General features: G+C 37.9%; 2 protein-coding genes across 2 annotated transcripts; both read right to left on the bottom strand.

Annotated features, from left to right (window-relative positions):
• Positions 1 to 1021: 1021 nt before the first annotated feature.
• Positions 1022 to 6485, bottom strand: LOC140755805 (xylose isomerase). Its single transcript, XM_073091130.1, has 8 exons — positions 6331 to 6485; positions 5796 to 5942; positions 4972 to 5251; positions 3743 to 4195; positions 3463 to 3556; positions 2880 to 3044; positions 2517 to 2602; positions 1022 to 1328 (listed from the first exon to the last, which is right to left on the bottom strand). Exons 1-8 carry the CDS (start codon positions 6407 to 6409, stop codon positions 1235 to 1237), a joined length of 1398 nt encoding a protein of 465 aa, XP_072947231.1. The 5' UTR covers positions 6410 to 6485; the 3' UTR covers positions 1022 to 1234.
• Positions 6486 to 7588: 1103 nt separating this feature from the next.
• Positions 7589 to 13822, bottom strand: LOC140756031 (threonylcarbamoyladenosine tRNA methylthiotransferase). The gene is made up of 8 exons (XM_073091427.1): positions 13625 to 13822; positions 12947 to 13121; positions 12113 to 12270; positions 11192 to 11458; positions 10557 to 10722; positions 9297 to 9404; positions 8459 to 8624; positions 7589 to 8025 (listed from the first exon to the last, which is right to left on the bottom strand). The coding sequence occupies exons 1-8, from the start codon at positions 13797 to 13799 to the stop codon at positions 7624 to 7626; spliced, it is 1617 nt and encodes a 538-aa protein (XP_072947528.1). The 5' UTR covers positions 13800 to 13822; the 3' UTR covers positions 7589 to 7623.
• Between the last annotated feature and the right edge of the window lie 1298 nt (positions 13823 to 15120).

Here is a 15120-nt window from a genome sequence, read left to right as displayed (position 1 = left end):
AGATAAAGAAAATAGCGGGAAAATAGAGGACATGGATAATTTTAGTTTAAAAAGTTTGTGAATATCTTTGCAGCATATTTTAAAATTCGAATCGTGTATTTTAATACTTAAGCACAAGTATTGTATTGTATACAATGTAACTATTCGTAAGTCGTTGTGAATATATATGAAAAAATACAAAAAAATAAAATGATATCTGAAAATACGCAAATAAATATTCTAAACAATGATTTCGTTTATTTTATTTCAAAATTTATCACTATGGTAACCATCAAATATCACATGAAAATCACATTTTAAGAACATCGTAAGGGCTTATAACACGTATATTATAGTAATAATAATAATAATAACTAAGTATATTTCAAGAAGATTCATTTAAGAAATGAAATTGCTAGTTATTTAGTTAAACTAAGAAAGATGAAAATAATACTTATAGGTTTATTCTGATTAAGCTTAATTGCTTCATTTTTGTGTAATGAAATAAGATATCATTTATATCTACATATATTTACCGTGTCCATATCATAGATTAGTAAAGATACTTCGCCGCCTTGAAATTGAATGAAGCCGCAAATGGCTTATTATAGTAAGTTCTTTTTTTGAATTCTTGACAAATAAAAACATTTTTAGAGAAAATTTACGAATAAATAACTAATACTGCGTAATTTACGTAATAAATAAATCATTATTTCAAATATTTTAGGGACATTTTAGTACGGAGACGTGGCAAAACTTTTTTGCGCAACTATTTCAATTCTCAAAACTGGGTATATTTTCTTGTTAGGAGTGAGTAATCTTTACTAATCTATGGTCCATATGAGCAATAGCGGATTACGGATTTGACGAAATTTTCCTTGCTGAGAAATTAACTTGTCTATTAATTTGTCCACTAGTTACCAAAGACAAGTTGGAGTGAACTTTAATTAGTTATAGTCCCCGCCAATCTGCTAGTCCGCTCTGAAGTTGTTGCGAGCAATTGTAGTTATACAATGTGCTATGGCGTCGCGATTCGTTTTTTCGTTTCTATATTCAGAGCGGACTAGATGTTTTACGCGGACTATAGCATGATAAAAACCCTATTTTGATCTACAAACTTTTAAATAGATAATTGTATAACGTAAATCAAAATTAACTTAATTTAAGATTTGGTTAAAATTGAGGTTTGCTCGAACAGCGAAGTGGCTACAACACTACAACATTAATCTATTGTTATGTTAGAATGTCACAATCATCAAATATGGTCGCAGGTGTCGAGGTACCGCTGGAAGACCACGTTGTAGTGCTCCGACTTGGAGCTGGTCACTTCGTTGTGGGGCTGGTTTTTCCTGTAAATATATATTTTATAATAATATAAGTAAAACGAGCATGCACTCCACCTGATAGTGGCTACTGCTGTAGACATCTGTAATCAACCCCAGAAAGGATTATATTCGTACTTGAGGTCGGCCACTGATGCTCCGCATCCCCTGAGGGCCACGAGCCACAACGGTTCTACTACCTACAATTCAAGTATAATGTAGTTGTTCAACCCTTGTCAAATTGTAGGTGGGTAGATTTTTTTTTTATAATATAAGAGTAGCTGACGAGCATGCGGTCCACCTGATGGTAAGTGGCTACTGCCGCCCATGGACATCAGTAATCAACTCCGGATAGGATTACATATTCCTACCTGAGGTCGGCCACAGACGCGCCGCTACCCCTGAGGACTAAGCTGGAACGCCTCGGAAAAGTCTGTCTCCCTTACCACACCCTTCAAACCGGAACACAGCAGCGCTTAACACTGCTGTTATTAGATAGAAATAGGTGTGACGGTGGTGCCGCCGGAGTCGAACCACAAAGGGTTCTACCACCTTCAAAAAATCACTAGATTTGTCTTTTAATGTCACTCGTCGTGTTGCGCTCGGTGAGTAATGCCATTCCGTATGTGCCCTTCCGCTCTTTTCATGTGAACTAGCCGTGCTACCGCGTGTGCCTTGTGAACTGCACAGAGACTATTCCTCAGGGAGACCCGGCCGTGCCTACTTCGAGCGCCGTGACAGTGCCATACCTGACCCCTGACTCGATTCGAGTTTACAGATCGTCTTGGAAGACAAGGTTAGTGGTTTTATCTACTCATATACTAAGACGAGAATAATAATTGTGTCATACCTACCTCTTTTAATTGTATACATAATATAATCCACTATAACGAAATAAATTTAAATAAATGAGCGTTTAGTCAATTTAATGGCAAGGCACTATCATGTGTTTGATCCTAAGTAGGACATTTTTTTTGCATTTTTTGCTTATCTACACTAATATTATAAAGAGGAAAACTTTGTTTGTTTATTTGGTTGCAATAAATAGGCTCAAAAACTACTGGACCGATTTTAAAAATTCTTTCTCCATTCGAAAGCTACATTATCTACAAGTAACATAGGCTATATTTTATATGAAACATATTTGATAAATAGATTTTGAGGCGGTACAAAGTTTGCCGGGTCAGCTAGTTACTTATAATTGTATTCACTCACTTGTAGTATTCTTCACACTCCTCGATGGAGACATCACTGCTAATAACTCGCGATCCGAACCCGCTGAAGTACGTCGAGTATCGTTGCTGGAAATAATAAATTAATTGTCTTGTATTTTAACAACTAATAATTCTAAAGTTCGCGTAATTATTATCCGTCGATCTGGTCAAATTAATCAAGATTATTTCCAATTTTGAATAACAGAATAACCGATACCCAGCCATTTCTGTACCTATGTGAAAACTTAAAAACGGCTATTGTATTATTATTTTATGTTATAATATGTACTAGCTGTAAGTTTTACTAAAAAAAAATTAAAATCAAAACTCATTTAGTTATATTAAATAATAGTAATGAACAAACCTGAACATGTTTAGAGAAGACCTGTTCAGCAATAATGCTGCAGGCGAGCCGTAACCCCTTGGCGATGGCGTCGATATACTTAACGTATGTAGCGAGCAGCTCGCGCAGGTCGCCGTCGCGTCGTGATACCAGCTTCAGGTTGATGCCGCCGGGGGGCGTTGTACCCTGGGTATTTAATAGCAATGTATTCTCATGGCATGGATTTCCATAACATATTATTTTGCCATATGATATTATTATTGCATCGTCGATGCCATGAACGTTATAAATAAAAGATATAAGCAGTTGCGTACATAGTTGCGGTAGTGTAAATTTAAAAATGCGCAATCAATAAAGTCAATATAGCCCCACCCGGATAATAATTTTTTGTAAGTATTGCAAGTTAATTCTGACACATTTTTGGAGGAGTGGGAGGGAACAAAAGCTCAGGTATCGAAGAAACAGATTATATTTGACAAATACAAGTTTAAATATACATCTACCCTCACATCTACTTGCATCAAATCTTTTTCAGTGTTAAAAATTCAATCAAACTCAACCTTGTTCATCCATTGAGCTAGATACGAATCATATAAATTATTACCTGATCGACTATACACTTCATCATCAAAGTAATATTCCTACTATCGCTGTTGCTGAATTGATTTGTAATGGCAACACCGCCCAGCATATTGTATCTGAAAAAGTATGTAGGTAATTAAATTTTTTAACTTTAATCTGTTTCTACTTAAACTAACAGTTTTCTGGTCGAAAGATTATAGGAGAAAAATACACTAGACCTTCCAACAAAGTCGTTAGTAAAACTTACTTAAGAGTTGAATAGTTAAAGTTTTAATTTATTTCAACAACTTGCAAATACTTACACATTAGCCATATACATATGATGGCCAGGCGGGGTAACCACTTTGTAGTACCGGTCGAGATTGTAGTTCTTCAAGAAATACAGGCAGCTGGTAACATCCCACATGTACGAGTTCACCCTCTCGCTGTCCCGCCACACCTGGTGTTGCCAGCTTTGGTTACCGAAACTACCATTATAACTATCTTTAACGTAACTGTAGTAAGGCATTATTAGCAACTGACATCGGTAGTTCAATCTGTCTTTGTACTCCGCTGTGATTTTGAGTAATTTCGAGAATAATTTGATTTCTCTGGCAACATCGGTTTGGAAGATGGCGTCGTAGCCCTCTCTGTACGGCCAGAGGAGGAAGCACTCTGCGTTTAACCGCTGCGACATCTCTAGGCATTTCTTTATCTGTGTGGCGGTTTGCACGAATATCGTTGCGTCGCTGCTCGTTAAAGCACCACTTGCGTACCTGAATCATTTCATTAGCAAAAATTTTAGTTATGTATATAACATACACGATAGCTTTTGTTTTTAACGCGATTGAAATCTTAGCTTAGCTAAAACTATATATCTGTTATTAATAAGTACCTATATGTGTGATATTTTCTACCCATTTTTTACAAATTGTGGTTATTTATGTATTTTAGCCTTTCCTTTCTTTTCGATTTTGTATAATCCTGTATATTTACTTGAAAGTACCGTAATAATCTACATGTTTGTCAGACATAAAACAAACTAACAAAAACATAATATTCTATTCCATATTTCGCCACCAAGCAAATAAACATGAATAGGTATATAACACTTCGGTAATTTTGAAATCACAGACTGATTTACTACCCATTTAACATTCAAAATTAGAGCATTTTGGCAATGAGTTAAAATTTATTGAACACTGTTTACTAACACATACCTATTGTTTAGTAATTTCTCACAATCACACATGATTCGATACACCTGTGAGCATCGCCAGACAGATAAATAACATTATAAATTATAAACATGTTTAAATATAGCATGATCAATTTTAAGCACACCTTCACTTTGCCTGTGTTAGTAATATGTGACAGACTTGTCAACACAATATAAGTTTGCTGATTGCTGAGCATTGCTGAGCCCAGATCTCCTCTCCGAGTGAGAAGGGTTTAGACCTCAAGTCTCCGCGGTGCTGCTCCGCGGAGTGCCAAAGGACTGATTAAGTACTGCTTATGACTGATTACTGATTTTCTTTACTACATAACTGACCTGGGATGCGAGTGCAAGTCCGGCGCGATCCACAACAACTTGACGTGCATGCGCTGCGTCATCTCCTGTATGTACTCCACCACTTCGTCCCAGTTGGTCCTGGTCTCCTCCCAGCTGTCGGCGGCCGGGACCAGGTCAGAGTCGAACGCGGTCCAGTACTTGACGCCCAGTTTTGTGCAGAACTCGAAGAGAGCTTTGATGCAGCGCTTGTGGCTTTCCAAGCTATTGGTGTTGTCGTCCCAGGGACGCGTGTGTGTGGGTCTGCCGTGGCTGTCGGAACCTGGGTATAGAGGATTCATAGATATATGGCTTAGGAAAGGCATTATAAAAGTTTCGATCGAACATATCCTAAAATAAAAATAATTTCGAGTCACATAACTTTAACAGAAGACATCTACAATTAAGAGGTGCCAAATAGTACCGATATGCTATAAGGACTATTCAAATGTCTCCTTTATCTTCAAACTTGTGTATTTTTTAAATAATTGAGTTCAGGTTAAAACGAATCGTTCATGTATTGTAACTAAGATGTTCTAAAGTTGGTAGAACCCTTCGTGGTTCAACTTCAAAGACACTACCAATACACTTCTAATTTGTAGTGTGTAGCAGAGAGAAATTCTTATATGAAGCATTTCATATAAGCCCTCTGCGACTGACCTCAGTTTGAACTCCAACATTATCTAAGGTTGCTGCCTGGTGTGTAGCAATGGTCACTTAGTATCAGGTGGACAGCACGGTTCTACCAGTCCTATGAAAGAGCTTGGGATTTAAACCTGCTTTTTCAGATGTGTATACCTACTTTTTCTTTATCTATCAAACCTTACCATTAGACCGAAACTCAGTGAGCGAGACGCTACACTTGAGCCAGTCGTCCATGGCGCGCGAGTGCAGCCGCTCGCCGCCGCTGTAGTACCGGTATGCGGCAGAGTCTGTTGGGGACGCCATGTTGTTGTACTCTATCGCCTCTATGCCTAAGAAAAACGAAAGAAAACATTCCGTGCATGTTAAAAGAAAAACGAAGACCAAAAAAAAGAAAAGAATAACAATGCCTCTTCAGTCAACAATAGTTGTCCTGTACGTACGTGTTGTAGAAAAAAAACACGCCATTAATAAGAAAATCGTATAAGCAAAACACAGAAGTAATGAAATGAGTACCTTTCTTTGGCTAGTTTTTTTTTATTGTGACATAATCATTTGTTGTATGGCATCGTAAAATCATATATTTACTATCATAAAAAAATAATTAAAACATTTCCATTTTATTTAAATTAGTAGCTAATGTTTATTAAATTACTGGCCTTTAACCAAATAAGAATCAATTAAAACAAAAGACATAGAATCATAAATTTAAATACTCACCTTGAAAATAATCAACGCTATCCCCAACCCTCCCTTCCCTAACCTTTTGCCGCTTCCCTCCAGGCTGCGCGTACGACATGATGCTGTGCCACTGCCGCTAGTGCCCCCTTGCCAGCCTACATGTACCCACTGGCACCCGTCGGGGCAAACGCTATCTTATATAACATCACGTCAAAGGACCCACCGGCGCGGAATGGCTCGGGTTGCCCTTTGTTCCACTAAACCAGATTGCTTTGTCATTGCGATGTTATTTAACGTGTAATTAATACTAGCTACACAGTTTTGTTATGGTCGGAAGTACTTTGGTAGTTTGAACAGATTTTTTATGTAATGGAAACAACAAACAATTGCCACGTGTTAAATATTCGCTTGATCCGAAATAATTCAGGAGTTCTTATTAGATCAAACATAGATACTATTCCAACATCAAAACAATCGAAGTGGTCTAATTTTTTAATAAAATATCTATAATATGGTATCATAAACTGCTACCACATGCTTCAAACCAAAACATCTATACTAAACCATATTTCTGCCAGCCTTAAAGAGACGTGTATTTGTTATAGAAATAAATAACTTTACAGGAAGATGCTGCTACCAATCTTTTCAATTTCATTTATAATGGCCATTCCACTAACACCATACCAATCAGATGAGTACTTTATTTCGAGTACGAGTTACGAGTTTCGAGTATGAGTACTTTTTTTTCGAGGCGTTCCAGTATAGTCCTCAGGAGTAGCGGCACATCTGTGGCCGACCTCAGATAGGAATATCTAATCCTATCTGGAGTTGATTACAGATGTCCGTGGGCGGCAGTAGCCACTTACCATCAAGTGGACATGCTCGTCTGCTACTCTTATATTATGTAAAGAAAAAATGTGCTATTTTGGCAATACGAATTAATGCCGCAGATACACCGCACCACAAAGGGTTTTCTCACATTTTTACCTATCTGATCTTTTATATCTATATTCTTTTACACATTTTATCCCAGCTAGTAATCAATATTCATTTATTTAATGTCGATCTATAAGGCTATATGAAACTACTAAAAATATCATTTGTGAGTAAAATTTAAGTTCAGAGAGTAACATGGGTCTTTGAGTGTTTTACCATACGCATACTTTATCGGTTGCACGTTTTACTTGGTGCATGAACTTAGTAAAAAACCAGTATGTGATCCAACAAAACACTCCAGTTTCAATTCAGTCACCATAGTTTACTCAGACTATAAGGGTAAGAGAAAATGATACAAAACTTTTACTAACAAAATAATTTATTAACTATTCAACGTTATAAAAAGAACCAGATCAATCTTACAACTAATGCGAAGAAAAGCACAAAAATTGGTAAAGGCACTGTTGTTTTCTTCGGGCTGGCAACACCGGACACCTCCCCCTTTTTTAGAGGGGCTGTCAACCCCGGCATCTTTGGTTTGTCTATGGGTTCTCCGAACATAGAGAATTTTGTCGCTTTAGTAATTTTTACTGTTAGCATTTTCCCCATATATTGGTCCTCTTTAGGTACTAATACTTGTTCGTAGAACTCGTTATGGCCAACGAAATAGTTCTTGTCGTGTGAAATGTCCGTTACGAGTACTTCTTGTATCTCCCCCACTTTGTGACCGTACGGTTCGTACGATCGGAATAGCTCTGACAGCTGCTTTGTACGCTTCTTTACTTCTTGGCCGGGGACCTGTCAAAAGGATTTACATGTAAAATACAGATGTACATTTTTTAGCGCTTATCGTTTTATATATTGAACCGTAATTGGCCCTTTATCTTATTTACTTAATAGTTATACTGATGTTTATTTTTAACAATTAAAAATAATCTATAATGAATTTAGAATTTCAATCAACAAAAAATATAATCATCTCTGATGAATTTCGAATTTCAACAGGCAAAAATAATCTTATATATGAAATTCTCGTGTCACTATGTTAGTTACCGTACTCCTCCGAAACGGCTTTACCGATTTTCACCAAATTTTATATGCATATTCAGTAGGTCTGAGAATCGGCTGCTATGCTATGTTTAAGTGTTGTTCACCCTTAACATTATTTTATTTATATAGCAACACAAAGTTTGCCGGGTCAGCTAGTAATATAATGAAATAGACATGTTACCCTGGGCATCTTAGCGGCCGGAGTCCCGGGCCTCGGGAAAAACTGATTAATGAAGAGCACCGGGAATCGGTACTGGTCACACAGCGACATCGTCTGCGCAAAATCTGCCTCGCTCTCGGTGGGAAACCCGCAGATTATGTCCGTTGCTATCGTCATGCCCGGCACCCTGGGATGAGGGAACTTACATAAGTTATAGTCCGCGCCAAACTTCAAGTACGCTCTGAAGTTGTTGCGCGCAGGTGTAGAGCTACGCGGTCGAACATTACTACAAGCATATACTCCGTAGCAACGTAAGGGCACATTACGGACGGGTGTCGGGGGGCCCGCGTTGTCTTCGTCCCGCTAATATATATGCTATGCAATTTGCTATTGCGACGCGTCTCGTTTCTATATTCGGAGCGGACTAGCAGTTTGGCGCGGACTTTACCAGTGTCGTATCATGCCTACATCCATAATTCTTGGGGGCCCCTTCTTGGGGAGACGCTTTGGGGAGTGAATTTTTTTTAACATGTTTATATTATGATCTTGATTTGTCAGAGCTTGTATATATGCAAGATGTATTGAGAAAACTTCGATAGCATGATTCAGAAGACACGTGGGGCCATCTCTTGGCGAGTAGCGGGAAGTTGCCACACTATTTTTAACTGATAAGAAAGAATAAGACAGGTTAGGTTAGTTTAAGTTACGTTTTCTATTTGCGTACAGACAACAAGTTGGATATCTGACGCACAAACCAATTAAAATTAGGTATAGGATAACAGGTAACCTTAACGTAAACACGTGATCTCAATAAATTTTGAAAATTATTTGGTCCTCAAATTTAATTAAAACCACTCACTTTTCCCGTAAGAAGTCGACAACTCTTTCAAAGTCAGCCCTGGTGTACTCCCGCTTCATGTCAGCCAGTACCTGGTCACTACCGCTCTGCACCGGCACGTGAAGGAACCTGCAACATTCCAACATACTCTTCAGTTCCACTTCAAACTGACATTTATAGTAAGAAAATAAAGCTCAGCTATCAGTAAGGGATTAGTAGTCCATCATGTTTTTCAAGTCTAGATTAATAAACTTCAGATATTATCTCTGAGAAAATTTTTTTTGAAGACAGGACTTCTCATGATGTTTCTAATAAGCTTATACATTAGCAAAATCGAAATGCAAAGAGCATGCCAAATCACTCGCACTCCATATGACGGTAGCATATTTTTTTTTTATAATATGAGAGTAGCAGACGAGCCTGCAGTCCACTTGATGGTAAGTGGCTACTGCCGCCCATGGACATCTGCAATCAACCCCAGATGGGATTAGATATTGCTACCTGAAGGTGGTAGAACCCTTTGTGGTTCGACTCCGGCGGCACCACCGCCACACCTATTTCTGCCTAATAACAGCAGTGTTAGGCGCTGCTGTGTTCCGGTTTGAAGGGTGCGGTAAGGGAGATATACTTTTCCGAGGCGTTCCAGCTTAGTCCTCAGGAGTAGCGGCGCATCTGTGGCCGACCTCAGGTAAAAATAAAATCATAGGTAAACTAGCATAATAGCATGCAATCCACTTGAAAGTGATTAGCCCCATAAACATTTGCAATCTAAACTCCAGATAGAATACATTTAAATTATCCTTTTCAATTAACTGGTGGTAGTACTTTGGCAAAGGGAGATCTCCCGCTGGACTATGTGATCAGCACGGGGAGCGGCCGTGCTCCGACAGTCTCTGTTCAAAACTTTTATATGTACAAGAATTTTAGATAACTTCCATAGCGTGATTCAAAATACTCGTGGGGCCATCTCTTGACAAGTACCGGGAGGTTGCCACAGTACTATAAGTACTCATTTATTATTACTTCCCAGAATTTGATTCTTATAAGCGACACTATCAGATAGTGGAATAATATAAAGAGTGTATTTTTTTTCAAAATGACATCGCTTGATTCCCGGGTAGGGAAAAAGATTTTTTAAAAAACTAATGATGCAGTTTTAGTTTTATGTAGTTAGTTTTTAGATTTAGTACTCCTTTCAGCATTTTTCGCTAATCCTTATAGATTCAGATTTGGCCCTGAAGGTCTATTTGAAAAATTCACCCTGTATACATAGAGCCTCACTTGTACACGCGCGGGTGGTGCATGATGTCGGCGACGCGGGGCAGGTGCTCCAGGATGTACGGCGGGTTGGTCATGCCCAGCCGCAGCCGGCAGCCCGCCGGGATCACCTCCACTAGGCGGTGCAGCAGCTCGGGGAGGGATGTGCCTATGTCCCTACCGTATGTACCTACACAACAAACTTTGTTTATATAAATATTTTTCTTTATAAAATGTAATAAGTACTATATTATTAATATATAGTCAGACTCCATGTTCCAAAATGAAAATTTTATTAAAAATACAATTTCTAAATTACCCACTACTATTGTTACATCAAAAATATTGATAATGAAATAAATACGCAACTTAAACGTAAGGACAATAGGACTAGTAGGAGTCCTGCCATAGCCTGCCATGCCAAAGATTACTACTACTGGAAAAGATTAGACTTGCTATCTTTTAGGAATTAATTCCTTAAGCTACATGACATTGCCTGCATTGCCATTCCCTTCAAACTATTATACAAAATGTTAAACAGTGCATACTACACTGTGTAACAAAATCTTTCACCAAGACCTTCATCGCTTCACTTTAAACTCAGATACACTTACAATTTAACAAAATTCTCTAAGACTCCACCATCCCCTCTAACTCACCCGTATCCTCACTAGTGAGCCATATCTCACACACTCCCTCTTGGAAGGACTGTCTCGCCCTCTCGACAATCTCCTCCGGGGGATAACTACCCAGCTCTCCCCTTGCATGCTTGGTCTTGCAGTACGTGCACTGGTTCAGGCAGCCCGTGTTGATGGGGATGATCTCGATTAGGGGGTTCTTGCGCACTTTCGGTAGTAATAGCGAAGCGCCGCCCGCTTTACGGCCTTCGCCTGTCTTCTTTTGACCGAACAGACGGACGGTATGACCTGGAAATTATATATAAGTGTCCTTTGTAGTTTAAGTAGTGATCGTTTTATAGATCAGCGTTTCCCAGCCTTTTTCAGTCCACGGACCCCCTATTAAATCAAGCACAGTTTTCACGGACCCCCTTAATAAAATAAACAGCAAAAAAAACGGATTAGGTATTTATTTTAGTTATTACAGATACAATTTTTTATACGTTTTGTGGCTCTTGTGTACTTAATGAGCGATTTATGTATGGTCTAGAGATGACACCGCGGACATATACTCCACACATATACTCGCGGACCCCCAGGGGTCCGCGGACCACAGGTTGGGAAACGCGGTTATAGATGAGTAAACTTGAACACTTCGGAAAAGTATGTCTCCCTTACCACACCCCTCGCACCAGAACACAGCAGTGCTTAACACTACTGTTAATGGGCAGAAATAGGTGTGGCGGTGGTGGCACCGGAGACAAATCACAAAGGGCTCTACCACCTTCAAATGTAGTGCTCTCCACTACTGTAACCTAATTATGAGACACACCAAAATAAAAAGATGTTAGTAGTTGTAAAATACACCTGAAAACATCCTATCTGGATGTTTTCAAACAACAATCGCAATTAATTAAGAGTTTTAATACCATAGTAAAAATATATTGCAATTGCATAACCTACCTTTCAATGTCTCCTCAACAATCTCCACGATCCTGTCAATCTGCTGCACCCCGACCACGCTCAGCCCCTGCAGGTAGCCAGCCCTCGGGGCTCCCTGCGGCACACACCCCGCCACTACCACGTGGATCCCTCGGCTCTGGCCTAGCTCTATCTCATTTCTGGATATAAATAAATCTTGTCATCAGAATACAGGGTGAATTTCACGAGTGTATGACTAAAACTCATGGATGCAAGTCAAACTCGCACATGGACAGTTCCGTACCTTGTCATGTTTTTTTAATTTTTATTATTTGTTATCATAGCAACCACAGAAGTAAATGCATTGCGAAAATTTAACCGTCTAACTAATATGGTTCATTAGATAAAGCGAAAAATACAAAAATTAATGACTTCTTGTACCCCATTTATTTTCAAGATATTTTTATATTCTATATTTGTTGTTATATCAGTCAATGTTTTAAATACTCTGTTATAATTGCAAATGTCATCTATTATGGTTCAAGAGATAGACCCTTGTGACAGACAGACAGTAGAGGCTTAGTAATTGGGTTCTGTTTGTACCTTTTTTTTATAGGCTCCTTAAAAAAAACCAAAGTTAACTCACTTTTTTATTTATAATATAGGAGCATCAAACGAGCATGCAGTCCACCTGATGGTAAGTGTTTACTGTAGCGCATGGTCATCTGTAATCAACCCCACATAGGATTAGATATTCCTACCTGAGGTCGGCCACAGATGCACAGATGAAATAGGTGTGGTGATGGTGCTGCCGGAGTCGAACCACAACTTTTCTACCCTTTAGGTACAAATGTTTAAAAAACAAAGTAAACTCACTTGAAGTGATCCTCTGCGGGACTCTTCACAGTGCAAGAGTTGAGCAGCCACAGCTGTGCCTGCCACTTGTCCTCGGTCAGCCGGTATCCATGCGCGGCCATCAACCCCGCCATGTATTCCGAATCGGAGTTGTTGTGAGCACATCCCCATGTCTTCACGTAGATTGTTTGGGTGCCTGGAATTGTACATTTAAATTGAAATAGAAATTATAAGGTATATTGGGTATTTCATGTGAAGATCATAACTATAGTAATGCATATGGAAGCAACTGCCAAACAGCCCTTGACTTAGGATCCAACCAAAATGTAATTCATGGAAGATTGCAAAAAGTAATTTTATGTTTATGCTATTTGCTAGGTATATTCTACCTCATGAGTAACAATATTCTACCTCATGAGGAAGCAGAGGAACAAGCCTACTGTGGAGTTATGAGTGTAGAAAGCGCCATTTATATAAATGTTTCTTAACTATGACTGCTTTTACAAGCGTTTATTGATATTGTTGCATTATTCCATAATAAATACCATGGATGAAGAGCTTAAAAATATTCAATTAACACTTTCAAGAACATCATTGCAGGTAAAATATCATTACAATAAAAAACCCCAACAGGTAATTTTTTCAGAGCAATACAACAAAAATTACGATAATTGCATCCCACAAACATTTAGGTTATACCTGGTACAACACTCTCCAATACCAGCTTTTCCACCGGCTCCGCGTCTTTACTTTCACGTTTCTTAGACCGCACGCTCACATTCTTCCTGCTAGAGTATCTCTCCTTTGGTGTTATGTCCTGCGAAGATATTAAATCTTCAATATCATCTATAATTTCTGTTAGCGCGCCTGGCATTTTGACAACTTTGACATGTTTGACGAGAGGATGTAAACACGACAACAGCCACAGGTGATGTAACAAAACAGATAATAAAATCGTATATGACTCTAAATCTATATATTTAATTAATGAAAAATTATAATCATACATTTATTTCATTGTACATTAATTGTATTAAAACTTTTTTATAAAATTTCATAAAGGTAGGAATTTATAAATGAAACATATTTTTTGACGCGTAGCTTTTGCGCATAGCAATAAAAAACTAATTTTTATTCGAGATAAAAGGTTTCAGCCGGTATATCGATGATTTTTATAATCAATGAACAATTAATGATTTATTATAACATATTTAACAAAAAAATAAGCAAATACCGTAATGTTAAATTAATTTACAATGATCACAACTGTAACCGTAAGTAATGTGGTCACACGCATTGAACCCAATTATTAATAAATCACAAAACGTAAATAATAATCAAAGGTATTAAGGTACTATTTGCCACATATCTATGATATAAAAAAAACATTACAATAGAACCCCATTAAAATCGTCGCTTCCGATTAATAATAGCATAAAGATTGAACTGTTTTAGATATGCAGCACGACTTTTAATACTTATATCATAAGGTTGAAAATCCGCTGTTAATTTATAAAGGTGTTTTATAATGATAACAATAGGTCGTACAGCTGCTATGGATATGGTGTGCCCTTGGCCTTAGCGATCAAGTTTGGCGCCATCGGACCGACTACAGACACAAATATATAATATTAATCAATTAATAACCGCGGGAATGATAATTACGATAGTAATATTATAAACAAATAACAATCTAATGTTGAAATTATCTATAAAATTGCTCAAGTTTAGTATGAATATAAACTTAAAAATACCACATTACGAATTACTCACTGTTAATCTGTTAATTCATCCAACAATTGGAGGTCCACTGTTAGGGACCACCTCAGGGGACCGCTCACCACTCATACATTATTATGACTTGTACTTCAAAATTTACCCATATGTTTTATTGTGGGGCATTCAAAATAATACTTACAAGATTGTTTACTTAAAAAAACATAAATTCAAAGTTTGCTGACTGCACAAAAATAAAATGCAGTACCTACCCTATATAACAATACTCTATGGCAGTACCTCAGAGTAATTATTATTATATTTATCCCAGAGTAATAATTTTTATCTGAGGGCAGTAATATTTTGTGACAGTACAAATTTTATTAAAACCATCTTAAAGCTTTGTGATTACACACTCTGGAGCATTGTGGTGGTTACCTCCAGACCTGCATTTACTTCGTTCGTATTCAACAGTGGGC

This window comes from Epargyreus clarus, unplaced genomic scaffold, assembly GCF_041222505.1.
Source record: "Epargyreus clarus isolate Ecla_fem2 unplaced genomic scaffold, WU_Ecla_fem_2.2 ptg000034l, whole genome shotgun sequence".
Taxonomy (NCBI): domain Eukaryota; kingdom Metazoa; phylum Arthropoda; class Insecta; order Lepidoptera; family Hesperiidae; genus Epargyreus; species Epargyreus clarus.
Note: the sequence above shows the minus strand (reverse complement) of the source record. Positions and strands in the feature narration are given on the sequence as shown.

What these genes read in the sequence shown, in the direction of transcription:
- LOC140755805 (XM_073091130.1), bottom strand. Translation starts at nt 6,409, where the DNA reads ATGTCGTACGCGCAGCCTGGAGGGAAGCGGCAAAAGGTTAGGGAAGGG. An exon ending in CATATGTATATGGCTAATGT is followed by an intron (nt 3,557 to 3,742) that starts GTAAGTATTTGC and finishes ATACTTTTTCAG; the next exon opens with ATACAATATGCTGGGCGGTG. An exon ending in TCTTCTCTAAACATGTTCAG is followed by an intron (nt 2,603 to 2,879) that starts GTTTGTTCATTA and finishes TATTATTTCCAG; the next exon opens with CAACGATACTCGACGTACTT.
- LOC140756031 (XM_073091427.1), bottom strand. Translation starts at nt 13,799, where the DNA reads ATGCCAGGCGCGCTAACAGAAATTATAGATGATATTGAAGATTTAATA. An exon ending in ATTGGAGAGTGTTGTACCAG is followed by an intron (nt 13,122 to 13,624) that starts GTATAACCTAAA and finishes GTACAATTCCAG; the next exon opens with GCACCCAAACAATCTACGTG. An exon ending in GTCGACTTCTTACGGGAAAA is followed by an intron (nt 8,625 to 9,296) that starts GTGAGTGGTTTT and finishes CCCTCATCCCAG; the next exon opens with GGTGCCGGGCATGACGATAG.